The sequence below is a fragment of the Danio aesculapii genome, chromosome 17, assembly GCF_903798145.1.
Source record: "Danio aesculapii chromosome 17, fDanAes4.1, whole genome shotgun sequence".
Lineage (NCBI taxonomy): Eukaryota > Metazoa > Chordata > Actinopteri > Cypriniformes > Danionidae > Danio > Danio aesculapii.
Window position 1 is genome coordinate 49857336 of NC_079451.1, and position 17215 is coordinate 49874550.

A 17215-nucleotide genomic window follows, 5' to 3' on the forward strand; every position below is an offset into this window, starting at 1 on the left:
TGCGCTGGTGGTCATCATGAGAATCCTGCTCTGTCTGCTCATAAATTGGTGCGGCTGACTCGCCTGCTTTATTCCACAAACACAGAGAAATGAAGATCAGCTCATAACGAGACTGAGCATTTACAATGACCCAAACCAAAACTTTTAAAGAGTCATAGAAGTGAGACTTTCTTTTGTCCGTTCTTCCTTGAGATGTATATTAATTTGCTATTGAAAGTAATACCGTGATATTATACTGTCACCGTTCAAAAGATGAAAAATACCGTGATATTAATTTTAAGTCATATCGCCCACCCCTAGTTAGGTGATGTTGACCAATTTGGCATCGTACGATGTCTAATGTGACATCGTACATTGCGATGGCGGCGGTAAATTAATTATTTAGGAATAATTCATTCATAATGAATTAATTATTTGTAGCCTTCCGTTTCAACTACTTGACCCGCATGATCTTTGTTTTATCCATAACCAAATCATAAATATAAAAGATAAGTTACACACATAATTACCACCTGTCAATCACTTCTTTAGTGGGACTCAACCCTAATAAGAATACAGTTTCACCAGATGGCTTGAATAGCACCATTTGGAAATAAATCATCAGGCCCATAGCCAGGGGGGGTTCAGGTGATTTGGAAGACCCACCCTTCACTGATAAAGGTCCAGAATTTAACCCCTACCTGAGCTCATTTGTCCTATTTTGACTGCTATGCCATCATGAATAGTGAAAATAACTCATTGAAAAAGGCTAGCAGAATCCTCTGTTGCTGCCGCTTCGATATGACTTAATCAGATTTGGCCACTGCTAACATATTTATATATTTTTTTTTACAATCTGCCGTAAGAGAAGTCTTCTTTCGCTACTGCATTGTTTTTAAACAGAGAAAACATTTAACAGGCAACTTTAATTCTAAATCTTGGACCTTATTCTTAAAATAAAAATGAGCAAAAAAAAGGTGTGAAGCACCAAAAGTGGATCATATTGACATTGATTTAAATACTATTTGGGCTGTTGTTGTTATCATCCATGAATTTTCATTCATTCATTCATTTTCTTTTCGGCTTAGTCCCTTTATTAATCTGGGGTCGCGATAGTGGAACGAACCGCCAACTTATCCAGAATACGTTTTACGCAGCGGATGCCCTTTCAGCCGCAACCCAACACTGGGAAACCAAAAATTTTCAAAATGTACTTTTTTTTTTTTATAAGACAAACTAGAAAAATTGTGAAGCTCTACAGTATTCATTCATTCATTTTCTTTTCGGCTTAATCCCTTTATTAATCAGGGGTCGCCACAGCGGAATGAACCACCAACTTATCCAGCATATGTTTACAAATTATTGTATACAAATTATTTTTTATATATTCAAATCCACATTTGTTAAATCTTGTTAAGTTAACTTAATTTGTGTTGGGAGAACATGAATGAACTGTGCGGAATCCTGCATTTTTTACAGTGTACAATTTTACCAATGACTTAAATCTCTATTTGGAAATAGTTGATCATTTCAGATTGCATCATTTATAATAAAACATCTACAAGCATACATAAATACAAGAAAACAATATAAATTAAAAACACAATCTTTTATTGTTTTCTGAGGAGTTTAATAGTATTCAGGAACCGTAATTGAATCAAATGCAAAATAAAATCTTTTCTTTGAAAAGAATTCAATAAAATGAATCATTATTAAAATTAAAAATGGTATAATTTTAGCATGCTGTGATGTGACTATTGCTAATGATAACATTGCACTATCGATGCTGAAACCATACAGCAGGGGTGTCAAACTCTTACCTGTAGGTTTCAAACAAGCCTAAAGGACTCAATTAGTTTGATCAGGTTTGTTTAATTAGGGTTAAAGCTAAAAGTTTGACATCTGCAGCCCTAATTCAGTCCACTTAAAACAATTTAACTCATTCAATTTGTGTTTGGACAGCATGAACAAATTGAGTTAAAGCCTTTTTTTGTAACAGTACATCACTCAAAACATATTTTTGCTGCTTTCTTAAACTACTTATTAAAAATTTACTGGAAAAAATATCACAATTTTTATGTTGGGGACAACTTAACCATTCAATGTTCAATCCACTTAAAATTTGTGAAAACAATTGAGTTACCTTTAATCGATTTGTGTTTGGACAACATTAATGCATTCTGTGGCGGCCTGCATTTTTTACAGTGCATTGAGTGTTTCAAGAATAACTGGTGATGGTTTAAGAGCGGAGTGTGTATTATGGTGTGTGTGATTTTAAAAGCTGCTGAGGCGATTCGCAGATAAAGACGCCACCGCTCAGGTCACATGCAGTTTTATATTAAGGGTGACTAATTGCCCGGCTGTGACTCTATTACTATCTGTCATGTCATGCTGGAAGTAAATCACAGCGGCCCGAGGGACCAATCTCAATAGATTTGTGTTTCAGCTGAGCTGAAAATGGAAAAACGCTGTGCATCAAACTCTTTATGTTCATAATACTATTATTAGTAGTGCTGGTGAAGCACATTTGTACATTCTGTGTAATGAAACACACAATGGGCTCTATTTTAACAACCTAAGCTCAAAGTCTAAAGTGAATGGGTGTGTGTATAATCCAACTTTTACTATTTTAGGGATGGGAAAAACGGTCTGTGCACCAGGCCCATAGTCTAAACGTGTTGTCTAGATATGTCTTTGAAAGAATTCTCTAAACGCTCGCTTTCTGAGTCTTGTGTGGCAAGTTTTTTCTTACACCCCTTTGATTAGTCACATGCTCAACAGAAAGGGCTGTGATTGGCTCTTACGCACTGGCTCTCATCACAGATGAGTGACACTGATAAACGGCAGCGGCGATCACAGCTAATCCATGATAGACACGGTGGAGAAAACTCTGCAGGCACACGCTCATGTCTGTGTCCAGAAGTATCGCTAACAGCCGAGAGGAGAGGAAAAGTCACGCCAGCAGGTCAAATGGGCCACAGAGTAAGAGAGAGAGAGAAATGGAGTTTAATTTTATTCTCTCAATCGCAGTGAAGGGGCTTCTACTGTAAGTGTCAGTGAAAGACTGATCCAGCAAACACACACACAGTGAAATTATGCAGAGTTTCTGCGTTCTTAAGTAGTTGGAGCGTTGTAAACACTCGTGCTCGCCTCCCTGGCCATAGTAAGCTATGCAACATAACACAAATGAAAAAAAATGACATCAGTACATAATAACCGGTTATGATTATTACTGAACCGATACCGAATTGTTCGCGCCTGCATTGCGGTGCACCAAAGAACCAATTAATTTTGACACCCCTAATCAACAGAGACATTGAGTATAAACACTGTAAAATACTTGCTAACACAAGATGTAAAAATTGTTTCGCTATTTTGGTGAAAACTTCTTTTTTTATGGCAAGGTTGACATTTGCATGGAATTGCTCTATTATAAATATAAAAGTATACATTTAAATAAAAGAAATCTCTACAAAGGGTGATATGAAATACACTAAAGCACTTTGAAAAAAATATACATCACATTTTTGGAAAATAACATCTTAAATGAACCTTTTTGCAAACAAGTTTTAATAAGAATCATATTTGATGTAGGGCTGGGCAATAATTCGATAACGATAAGTATCACGATATATTTTTCGATATAACGATAAGTGTTCAATAATATTTACGCACTATGCGCAAGGCTGCGCAGGCCTTTTCCAGCCGGCCCTTCTGGATGCCGCACACAGTACAAGTTTACAACCATACAGTGTTAGTTGCACTTGGAGTAAGAAAAAAATAAGGTAAAAAAAACATCACAATCACAAACATGGTTAACAAGCAACATCACTAAACTTCTGTAGTCTGGAGCGACTTAGTTTTTTGCAATCCGACACTTGCACTGCAAACTGCACAGACGACTTATGCAATCAAAAGTAGGCAACACCACAAACCTATTTCATCGTATAAACAAAGTCACCCTAATGAAGATGTTAAGAAATTACAGACCCAAACAAGTGTTGGTAAACCAGTGCAACTACCCAGCAGAGTTTCATGTCATCATTTTCGAAAACAGAGCCTTATTAGGAAAAAAACTCTGAAAAGACAGACAACACTATCTCAAACACATGATGCTTGCTGTAATCTACAAGCTGCATTATTTAAGAGCATTTGTTCCACTATTGTCCCTCATCGACGGTAAAATAACCAGCCTTTATACATTTAAAGGACATAATCACAGAGGAGAAATCAGATGCTCAAGACAATCTTTAAAATAATGACATATTAAAAATGCAGCAAATATATGACAGACGTTTACAACAGCAGTGGATCATTAATTAAATCCTTATTTTTCACAGAGTGAAGCATAATCCACTCGCAGTTGTTTAAGACGGGCCAGCCTGATCTGACAAGAAAACGTAAGTATTTTCGTATGAGTTCAGTCATACGAAAACATACAATTTAAAACGGAGGCGTGGGACCTAACCCCACCGTCATTGTGTGATGAGCAAATCGTACTAAAATTATGCAAATTAGATCGTACGAATTGATACGAATTAGCCACTAAATCAAAAAGTTACGAATTACCGTGAGATTGTGTTGGACGGGCACGAACTAAAAATATATACACTTTATATTTTCTTTGAAAATGTATTCTTTTGCAACGAATTTCGTTACATATAATGTAATACAAGTAAATTCTAATGTATTTTTGTTGGTCAGTTATCTACAACATAAACAAGAACGAATCACATCTGAGGTGAAGCGCTTTAAAAATAAGTCCGCTATAGTAGCCTATATACAGTATGCTTTAGCGCCAAAACAATCCATTAAACGGTTTTCACGGTTTCAGTTTAATTCATGGTATGGGCCAATCCGATTAGTCATTAGATATAAAAGAATGCAATTTACTGCCCCTCCCTGCAATATTGATAATGAGAAGTTACAATCTATTGTGCAGCTCTAGTCTAAACTTTTAGACAACATATACTGTAGTAGTTTGTGGACATGTTGAACAGCTAATTATTTACAAAACCTACAAATCATACAGTACAGCAGGCGGTTCAGGATTCAGTTTCATGCCTAATTTGTTTAATTTGCATAAACACATACCATTGAGAAGGTTTTGCTAAGCGATCAGGCCATTTTCACAGAGTCATATCTGAAGACCAGAAGATCACGAGGGACTCTTTTCACACAAGTCAGTCAGTAACAAACACAAAACACCCTAGCAACCACATAGCAACTAACTACCCTCGCTAAAACCCCTCATGACACTGACTGTTGCAATGCACTGGCAAACACCCACGTCACATTAGCAAGCAAGTTTCGCACCGACAAACATCACTGATTCTTTCCAAAATGTCAGAATTTCATCTTTATAACAGCATACCAGTCTGGTTAACAAACCAACACGTACTGTACCACGCTAAACCAGTAAGAGATGCATCTGCACCATCGGATTGTGAATCCTGCAGAACATGAATAAAAGATTTGGCGACTTTTAAGGTTATAACGTTTATGTGCCAATCACGGTCTCTGCAGGGCTCACTTAGCAAAGCCTCCAAATCCCAAAGACAAGCACACAATCACTTCAGCAGAGGCACAGGTGCATGTACAGGAGCTGGAGCTGAATTATAAGCTCACAAATATAAATAAGAGAACTGCGGTTAGTGAGCTAACATGCATGATTTACAGTGCCGATCCACACAAGTGCGCGTGTAAGGCGAGACATCATTTGTTCTGATGCTGGTTAGATTATGCAAACTAATCTGAAATGTACATCTGCTAAGTGACGTATAGTCTAATGCGATGCAAGTGATCATTTATTCTGACGGATTAAATAAATACACATTTCACAGTACACAACACTGCTTCCAGAGTTGCAGTCTTTGCATTTTTTTTTTACTAATTTTAAACTGCTTTTAGCTCACAGGATTAATGTTATGACAAAGCATATTAATACCCAGATTGGATCTTATAAAATTAAAGAGCAGACACAATATGCACACATAATGCAATGTCTAATGGCTTGATATTATATTGCAAGTATAATTAAACAGTAGTGGTGTAACGGATCACAAATCTCACAGTTCGGATCACATTACGGTTTGAGTCATGGATTGGACCATTTTTCGGATCAGCCAAAAAGGAGAAGGAGACAAATATCATTTGCTTTCCATTTATTACAAAAACAGCACTGCAAGACACTTTTGGTTTTAACAAACAGAACTTAGAACATGTAATTTTAATAAAAATAAAATGAAGAAATAATCAGCTGAATAAAATTGAATGGTAAAATAACCAGTACTGTAAAAAACTTCACTGTTAATACTGTTGCTGATAACGCTAAACAAATAAATCTAACTCGTCGCGCTGCCCACCCCGTTTTCTACCTGCCGTTCCCGTTCCCGCGAACGGGCGGAGGGAAACCAAAACTGAAAACCACCCAGCTATACAGAGTCCAGACAACCTACAACAAGCTGTCTGTATAAACACACACACACAAACACACACTCAGCATCATGCTCTCTCTCATTCACACACACACACACACACACACACACACACACACACACACACACACACACACACACACACACACACACACACACACACACACACACACACACACACACACACACACACACACACACACACACACACACACACACACACACACACACACACACACACACACACACAGACAGCAACAAACAAGCTAAACACAGCATCACACTCTCTTATTCACACACATACATATGCGTGCTCGCTCGAGGGGAGCGATATTGTTAGACCGCCCGCTCCAGTCCAAAGACACAAGTTACCGACCACTCTTGCGCTTTATTCGGAAATTTATTCCAGTGCTGCAGGAAATCTGGTCGGGTCCCACGGCTGTGCCTCAGCAGACCTATATTACAGTCCTCTGAATAATGCCTTATCTGAAAAAAACGTGCCCCAAATAACCCATTTCAGATTTGCAAAAATGTACAGTGCCCTCTAGTGAGTGTCATCTGTAACACGCAACATAACGTATCCCAAATAACCCATTTCACATTTGCAAAAATGTATTCAGCGCCCTCTAGTGGATTTATCATCTGAAACATGCAACAAAACATGCCCCAAATAACCCATTTCAGATTTGCAAAAATGTAGACAGTACCCTCTAGTGTTTTTATTATCTGAAACATGCAACAAAACGTGCCCCAAATAACCCATTTCAGATTTGCAAAAACGTAGACAGCTACCTCTAGAGGTATTGTCATCTGAAAAATACATAATGTACCCAAAGTAATGCCTTTTTGATTTGCAAAAATGTAGACAGCGCCCTCTAGCGAATGTCATCTAAAACATGCAACAAAACGTGCCCCAAATAACCCATTTCAGATATGCAAAAACGTAGACAGTGCCCTCTAGAGGTATTGTCATCTGAAAAATACATAATGTACCCAAAGTAATGCCTTTTTGATTTGCAAAAATGTAGACAGCGCCCTCTAGCGAATGTCATCTAAAACATGCAACAAAACGTGCCCCAAATAACCCATTTCAGATATGCAAAAACGTAGACAGTGCCCTCTAGTGGTATTGTCATCTGAAAAATACAACATAATGCACCCAAAGTAATGCCTTTTCGATTTGCAAAAATGTAGACAGCGCCCTCTAGTGAGTGTCATCTGTAACACGCAACATAACGCATCCAAAATAACCCATTTCAGATTTGCAAAAATGTAGACAGTGCCCTCTAGTGAGTGTCATCTGTAACACGCAACATAACGCATCCAAAATAACCCATTTCAGATTTGCAAAATGTAGGCAGCGCCCTCTAGTGGATTTATCATCTGAACCATACAACATAACGTACCCAAAGCAATGCACGTCAGATTTGTAAAAATGTAGACAGCGCCCTCTAGTGGATTTATCTTCTGAAACATGCAACATAACTAAACCCAATTAACGCATTTCAGATTTGCAAAAATGTACACAGCGCCCTCTAGTGGATTTATCATCTGAACCATACAACATAACGTACCCAAACCAATGCACGTCAGATTTGTAAAAATGTAGACAGCGCCCTCTAGTGGATTTATCATCTGAACCATACAACATGACGTACCCCAAATAATGCATTTTAGATTTGCAAAAATGTAGACAGCGCCCTCTAGTGGTATCGTCATCTGAAAAATACAACAAAATGTACCTGAAGCAACGCATTTCATGTTGTTTCACAAAAAGGTAGACTGTAACATTTATTTTTAGAGAGCCTAGGCTGTATTTTTTTCCACTAGGAGACAACTTTAGAGCTTTGAGTGCCTGTAGTTTGATTGTTTGACATCCCTGATTGAGTCAAGTCTGGGTTTCTCACATCACATGAGATCAACAGTGAAACCTCCTTGACAGATCAAAGATGAAGCGTACAAATCATACCGTCTCTGCACACCTCTGACATTCAAACAAGCACTGTACAATAATCATCATCATCACAGTCAGAGTGAGAAAAATAACTGCTGAACCACACTATGTTTCTTTATTAAAATAACTATAATCTGCATTGTTAATAATTGACATTCTCCAAGCAGATGAGTTTAAAGGATGATATCATTCACTGGCACGACATGTACCACAATAAAAATAAATAAATATTTATTAAATGTTATCGATTACACTTTACAAATTCAATCACGTCAAGTTTTCCTCAAAGGTTTTAGAAGTCTGTTTTTTTTGTGTGTGCAAAAACTGCAAGTTCTCCATCAAGTCAGAAAGCAGTGAGGCAGCATTTATCGATACCTCAGGAAACCCTTAAAACCCTCCGATCTGATAAAGGTACCGCAGTGCAACTGGCAGGACTCCATTTACCAATTAACAGGAACATGCCAACCACAAAACGGCCACCAGAAACAGCAGCAAACGTGTTAAAACAAACAAAGCGAGCGGGCAGCAATCCCTGAAAGCAGTTTGAGTGCATTCGCAGAGAAAATCCTTTGAGAGGGCATCTGCGAACACCTCAAGAATAGTGCGAATGAAGCGACTCCACACTGTCACACATCATTATCTCCACAAAGAGGAATACAGCAAATGGGAACAATAGCACAAAAACTCATTTTGCCTTGAGATTACACTGTCACCTCAGATCTGCTGTGATTTGTTCTATTAATTATGCAACGTTTCTTGCAAGTTCTCTTGTTGCTTTTTTAATTCACCAATGTGTTGTTTTATAATCGATTATATTTTAATAGCTCATTATCTAATCTGGTTTCTTTTAAATCTCATTTACATTAAAAAAAAATGAATCATTATACTCTGCTATGGACTTCACAGTCCTATTTGCTGTGCCAAATATTCCCACAATATGACAAGAAATGCCTATACTAGTGGGTTATTTCAACCCAAACTGGGTAAAATATGGACAAACCCAAAATTTTTGTTAAATTTAAAATCATTTAATTTTATTTTATTTTAAATTAACCCAGAGGTTGGTTTTGTCCTTATTTAACTCAAAACTGGGTTGAAATAGTCAAAGTAGAAACTCAGCGCTACATTTTTATCCAAATACAAAATGTCCAGCAAATAATATTAAAATGCATATAAACAAATAATAAAAATGCTTCTTTTGCTTTGTCATTTACAACTATTTTAAGTACAAACTAAAAAAAATGCTGGGTTGTTTTAACACAGTACACCATACAGTATATCATTCTCAAATATGGGCAAACCAACAGAGGGTTAAATATTAAGTTAAATATAAATTACATTGTTCAACCCAAGCTTTGGGTTTGTACACATTTGATGCAGAATTGGGTTGGAACAACCCAGCAATTTTTTTTATTTAAATAATATTTCATCACACAGTATTCTTACCCATATTATCAAACATATATGATGCAACATAAACAGCACAATTTTCAACCAATTTAACTAACTCAGATTAAATAGCAAAAGAAACTAATTCATTAGTAAAACTACATTAATATTTGGCCCAATAAAATCAATAATAACAAAAATAAATACATAACCTAGTGGTTGGATTTGTCCACGTTCTACCCAACATTGAGTTGAAATAACTCATTTTTAGATTGAGAAACATCCGCAAGATGTTAAATTGCATCTTACATATGCATCCAAATTTGCCATCAATTCAGCAAAACGTAGTTGTCTTTAACAGCAGCAGTTATCTAATATATAACTTAAGAAAGTTACTCAAGTCTAAACCCATCGCATTATTTCCACTGAATACAGCTACTCCTGCCCAAAAGTATTGTTCCCAACTCATTTAAATCAATTATCCACTGAATACAGCTACTCCTGCCCAAAAGTATTGTTCCCAACTCATTTAAATCACATATCCACTGAACATAGCTACTCCTGTCCAAAAGTATGCTCCCCAGGTGCCTGTTATGATCACACACAGTACTAGACGTTGATTTGATGTATCTGGTTGTCTTACCCATGTCGGTACCAGGAGGCTGGCGGGTCTCTCAAGCAGATCAGGCTGGTGTTTGGCGGCTGCGTTCATCTCCCATGCAGCCTCCGCTTCGGTGCACTGAAGTCACACACACTTGGATCTGTCATTTATATCCAGTGATGGCCGGGCATCGCGCTCCAGCATCCAAATGGACCGGGCGGAGATCAGTTCGGAGGTTTAAAGACACATCCAGACGGAGCCGAAGTGGTGATTTTGTTGGGATGTGGGTTATTCCTGCAAGCCGGACAGAAGCGCGCACTGCTGGGGAAGCGGAGCGCAAATGTGGAGCCGTTTCCTCCTGCTGCCTCAGATAATAATGCGAGGAGGCTCTAGCTCGAGCTGCTTTAACCCATCACTGACTGAACTCCAAAACGACGAAAACTGTAGAGATATTCAAGGGAAGATTATTAAAATTTCAAAAGCCATCGTGACGACTTCGCGCACCGATTTAGAGTAACGCTAGCAGAGGAAAATGGCGGCGAGTTAAAGTTAGTAAGTTTAAAAACATTTGGGCGAATCGATCAGTTTTAGTTTAATTTTTCTATACACACACTCAGAACACAAACAAAAATATAAAAACAGTAGGCTACTAATATTAAAATTGATATAAAGTAAACTATAATGTTTTTGAACGGCTAACCTTAAATGCTACTTGAATTCATCTGCTTTGTTGTGGTAATTATATAGTTGCTATGGTAACAACAACATCGGTATCTTAAAAAAAATGACCCAACACTAAAGTTACTATTGCAGTTATTTAATTCACTATTAATATATATATATATATATATGCTGGCAGTAATATGCTAGCTAGTACAATATACTACACTACAGTATGGTTCAAAATCGCTACAGTATTTAGGCCTAAATTTGGTTAATCATGGAGGATCCAGCTGGAGTTGGTTTAACCCATAACTGACTGAACTCCAAACGATGAAGACTGTATATTCAGGGAAATATTAACAAACGCCATCTTGATGACTGAGCTAATTTAGTTGCAGAAATAAAAAAAAAATGGCGGCGAGTTAACGTTATTTGCGCAAATCTGTCAGTTTGTTGAATTTTTTTCTAAACGCTCAAGAACACAAATAAAAATAACTAGTAGGCTACTAGTAATAACAATAAATATTAAACTGTTCAATGTTTTTGAACAACAGCCTAACGTTAATGTTAGCTACTTGAATTAATCTGTTGTGCTGATTATAGTTCTTAAGGTAACAACAACTGCAGTATTTTAAACAAATAACCCAAAACTAATTTACAAAGTATTTATTGCAGTTTATCAGTTCACTATAGTTAATACTACAGTATGCTGACGGTAGTAGTATAATACACTTTACTACGGTATGGTTCAAAATGACTGCAGTATTAAAGTCTACATTTGGTAAAGCATGGAGGATCCAGCTGGAGCTGTTTTAACCCAACTGACAACTCCAAACTATAAAAACTGTAGATATATTATAATAATATTTTAAACGCCATTGTGACGACTTCAAGCTCTGATTTAGTAGCAGAAAAAAGGCGGCAAGTTAAAGTTAGTTGCGCAAATCTGTCAGTTTTTGTTGAATCTTTTCTAAACGCACTCAGAACATGAATATATAAATAGCGGTTACTAGTAATAAAAATAGATATATATAGTAAACTGCGTAATGCTTATGAACAACAGCCTACTAAATGTAGTAACATTAGCTAGGTGAATTAATCTGTTGTGGTGATTATATTGTTGCTATGGTAACAACAACAACAACCCTGCTGAAAAAAACAGCTTAAACCAGCCTAGGCTGGTTAGCTGGTTTTAACTGGTTGACCAGCCTGGTTTTAGAGGGGTTTTGGCCATTTCCGGGCTGGTTTCCAGCTATTTCCAGCCTGGTCTTAGCTGGTCAGGCTGGAAGAGGACCAGCTAAAACCAGCTTGACCAGTCTAAACAGGCTGGGAGCCCAGCCAAAACCAGACTGGTCAAGGTGATTTTAGCTGGTCATTTTCCAGCCTGACCAGCTAAGACCAGGCTGGAAATGGCTAAAAACCAGCCTGGAAATCAAGTGGTGCTCACTGCAAAGCCACTTGGGCAGAGCTGAGCTCCAGCAAGGGGGAGCTTGAGCTCCAGCTCCTCCTTCATTGCTCTTCTTCTACGAGTGATGTCACTGGGGGATGGGGTTAGGGGTGGGTGTACGCATTAAAATAGCTTAGAGGAGGAGGAGCAAGAGCTCAAGCTCCCCCTCGCTGGAGCTCAAGTGGCTCTGCAGCGAGCAGTGTCTCCTGGAAATGGCCAAAACCCCTCTAAAACCAGGCTGGTCAACCAGCTTAGATTGGTTTAAGCTGTTTTTTTTCAGCAGGGTTAACTGCAGTATTTTAAACAAACACACTCAGAACACATAAGAGAACTAGTATTAGTAATAAAATATATATTTCTAGTAAACTGTAGCGTGAACAATACTATAGTAGCTACATGAATTAATCTGCTGTGGTAATTCTATATTTGACAATAGTAACAGCAACAACAACAACAAATGACCCGATACTGTAGTTTTCTACAACTGTAAGCTATATTGTACTACAAAACAACGCAGTTTACTAGTAAAACTGTAGAGATATTCAGAGAAGATTAATATTATTTTAAACAGTCAGGATGACTTAAAGCTACTTGTAGCTAAACTAGCAGAAAAATGGCGGTCCACTGTACCAGCAAATGTTTGTGTGTTGAAAGCCTAGTACAAAATGCTCATATACTGTGCCAATTTGATTTATTCAAATCACCTAAAGCGCATGCTTGGACAGTGGGAGGAGCAAGGGGAGAACATGTAAACTCGACACAGAAATGCCAACTAGTGCAGCTGGAATTCGAACCAGTGACATTCTTGCTGTGAGGCAACAGTGCTAACCACTGAGCTGCCGTGTCACCCGATCCTGGATTAATCTAGGAAAAAGGGGGAGGAGTAGGGGTGGATCCTTCAAGACAAAGATGGCTAAGGTAAGAAAATCTGGTTGTTTGTGCGTTTGACCAGCCGTGGTCAATCATAAGCCTATGATCCTGTCGAAATTAGTTTATAAAAGCACTTCAAGTTTAAAATCGTTTGCATGAATCTGTCACTCAGAACAAAAAAAAAAGGATAAAAAAAAAGAGAAAATAATAAAATTAAAATAGATTAAAAATAAAATTGATTTACCTGAAAGTTACCCGATCTGGCGAAGTGAGTCGGAAGTCGCACATACTATTTTAAGTTACAGCCCCATAAAGAGGAAAAACATGGAAAAAATGTCTAATTTTCTTTTTTTTTTTAAGCTAATTTCACATAACGGACATTATAATGACAAAATAATGTCATGTTTCGTAGTCAAGGCCCCAGTTTTACAAAAAATTTAATCTGTATCAAATAGGTCCAGGTTTGGAAATCCCATGTTTTTCTATCCAGGATTAACTGATCCATCTTAATTTTATGACAGTTCTTAAAAAGGAACATTGGGTTGGATCACTGTGATCCAAATACCAAATTTCAGGATTACCAAATACTGTTTACCAAAACCTTAAAATGGAACCAACAGTGTAGCCTACTGGTTTATCAAAGAACATCAGGTTGGCAAAATACCAGTGGCCACAAACAGCCATTGTTTGTTTTAATGGTAAGAAACAGAAACACCGTAAATCAACAAACATTTTTAATTTTTTTTAGTTTGTTCTAATACAATACTGCTTTGAAATTGTTTTGTTGTTTACCATCTCTCATTATTATTCACCTAAAAAAAAATAAATAAAAAAAATAAATAAATAAAAACAACTGAATCCACCCTTCTGTTGGATCAAATAGATCCCAATCAGTGGTGTAGTCCTTGCTATACGCATGTATACTCAGTATGCCTACTTTTTTCCACAAGCTGTTTGGGTATTACAACTTCTGAGGATCATACCCTCGGTGTACTCACTTGTTTTGGTGATTAAACTTCCCTAATTTATGTGTATTCGCGTCTTCTTTAACTGTATACCAAATGTTTTTTAACTCTCACCTTAATTGGTTGCAATTGGGGCAGTTTTGTTTAATTTGCGCCATTCCCCGCCCCCTGACGACCGCAGCAGCTGTGAGAACATTTCGTGAGTTTTTCGAAGATCACAACAAATCAGCTGAACGATGTCTCGCTGAAACGTTCAAGTAAAATTATAAAACAGCACAGTCGCTTTAGCCCTCCTAAATTACCGTTCAGCCATTCATTTCCATTCCATTCAAAATGTACTTGAGTATAGGCTAGTATTTGGGTTTTTGAAGAAGTGTGCTTTGCTTCCGTTTTCTAGATTAAAAAAATGTAATAAATAAATAAATAAATAAATATACTTTAGATGTTTATTTTCCAAATTTTAAAATTTGGATTGGGTGGGTAATAGTACACCACCTTTTTTTTTTAGGACTACACCCCTGATCCCAATCTGAGTTCAAAGTTTTGAATAGCCCAAAGACCAGGTTTGATCCAAATCAAATGTAAGATTGGATTGCATGGTCTGATCTTAATTCAAAATCCTTCGGTTACTTTTAAAAAGCCAATTTCTAAGATTTGATCCAATCTGTGATCCAAAATCTTACTGGATTACTTTTGAAAATCTGGGCCCTGATCGTTGAGTAAAGGTTTTTAAATGATTGTTAAAGTTACTAAATTCGCTGGTCACTTTCACTTTCTCTATATTCTGGGAATCCTGTGAAACGTCAATATCTCTGCTCTCCATTTATGATGTTTAACATTGCATAAAATCCAATCAAAACGTTTGGAAATGTACATAAACAGCAACAAACTCTGATCATATTTCAAAGGGAAGCCCCATTTCCAACTGACAGGCAAATGATTGGTCCAGCCATCCTCCTAGCTGCTGTACTGCACTCTAAACCTGCTGGAACTACTTTATCTGTGCATTTATCTGAAAATAACGATACATCTTAGAATGTTCATCAGCCAATCAGGATCAAGCATTTAACTGCTTGTATATGCATACATTATATGGTTAACTATGGTTAGCAAAACCCTGCGTCAATACACTTTCTTCTTTCCATTCTTTCAACCATGTTTCTTTGTTGTTAGCAGCATTAACACAACTCTCCAACAAGGCCAATCCCATTGCTCATGTTTCTCTTAATGCTACTATTGATTTCCTGCATGCATTTGTGAAATGCAAGGATAACTACTGTAGAGCGCTGCAGATTTAAGAGACTTCCCTGTCAATTTCGGTGTTCACTGGCCAAAATAATGTGCCATTGACCTCATTATTGTTCGCACTGTACTGTTAAAGTCAGCAGCCTCAGGTTCAGCCTGCTTACTAGAAACGAGTAATTAAACACTACAGTTTAATGCAGAGTGCCAATAAAAAGACAATTAGCGGCACAGCTTCACTGCTCAAATTATTAAAGCATCTTTAAGCTCTTCTAACTCCAGATTAGTTTCCGCTGCGCTAATTTGTGATTCCTTGTAAGGAACGGATGACTAAATACTTGACTCTTTGTTGGCCTGGTCTGGAATAGTTCACCAAGAAAGTGAAGCTACAGCATTTAAAAGGAGCATACATAGCAATTACCACAACTACTATACACTGTGAAAAATATCTGTTGATGAACAGTTTATGTATGTTTTTAGTTTATTTACGGTTATGAATTGCATTTGGAATGTTGATTTCTTCTCTGTTAATTTTTAATGTTGAAAATCCAAAGTGTCTTTTATTGACATTTTAGTCATTTAAAATGCAACCCCACATCCGAAAAGTTGGGACAGTATGGAAAACACAGATAAAAAAAAAAGTAGTGATTTCCAGATTTACTTTGTATTTCATTGCAGACAATATGAACAACATTTCATGTTTTGTCTGGTCAACTTCATTTCATTTGTAGATGTACATGCTTTTCCATCATTCAGACCAGGGGTCTGTTCTTCGTACGTGGATTACTCCGTTAGCTGGATTTGGTTGTTGACCATTTGACACGATCCAGGATCATTTCGTTCTTCAAAACTCATCTGAGAGTTACCATAGCAACAGTTATGGTAGCTCAAACCTGCTCGGGAGCAGGCTCATTTCATATATACAGGATTAGATCGGGTCAGTTCAAGCAAAAGTAATACTGAAAGTATGTACCGAATGCTGATATTTTCTTACAGTAGTAGTTATGTACACTTGGGAAAATAGTAAATATAATTTTTTAACTAACTAACTTACTAACTAACTAACTAACTAACACACATACATACACACATACACACACAATATATAATTTTTACTATAAAAGTTTGAAAATATATATTTATGAAAAGTATGCAATCTGCACTTCGAAATAAGTACAAAGACTGTCACCTGGTGGTGGTTAAAAAGATCTTATTTTTTAAAAGCAATAATACATTTATGCAGTCATGGACAAGTTTTGACAGCTAATATGACGGTGATTTGATGCTTTACAGAAGCTGCAGACACCTTTACCAACATCAAAATGCTTTTGTGATGCAAAATTAAATTTAAACATCAGTTATTCTTTACACTGATTAAGAAACCGGCTACTAAAAGAACATCCGCTCTAACTGTAGAGCCAATCATTGCATTGCTGATCACGATAGAGGATCGATAGATCGGTCCATCACAACACACACAGCGATCTCAGATCAGTTCATCCAGACATTTTAATCTGATTCACAAAATTGTTTGAGGAACAAAATTAGCCAGAGATCAGTTATCATGATTTAAAAAATCCAGGATCTGCCAAATCATCTTAGATCATTTAAGCGAGGTACGAAGAACGAACCATTCCAGAAAGAGTTGTGACAGGAGCAGTTTAGGGC

The 17215-nt window shown here is 37.1% G+C and overlaps 1 protein-coding gene across 1 annotated transcript in view; it reads right to left on the minus strand.

Annotated features, from left to right (window-relative positions):
* The window catches only part of sntg2 (syntrophin, gamma 2), a 159121-nt gene extending 148404 nt beyond the window's left edge, over positions 1-10717 (minus strand). Inside the window, exon 1 of the mRNA XM_056477691.1 lies at positions 10403-10717. Coding sequence (XP_056333666.1) covers positions 10403-10471 — 69 coding nt within the window. The 5' untranslated portion in view covers positions 10472-10717. The remainder of the gene's footprint in view (positions 1-10402) is intronic.
* Between the last annotated feature and the right edge of the window lie 6498 nt (positions 10718-17215).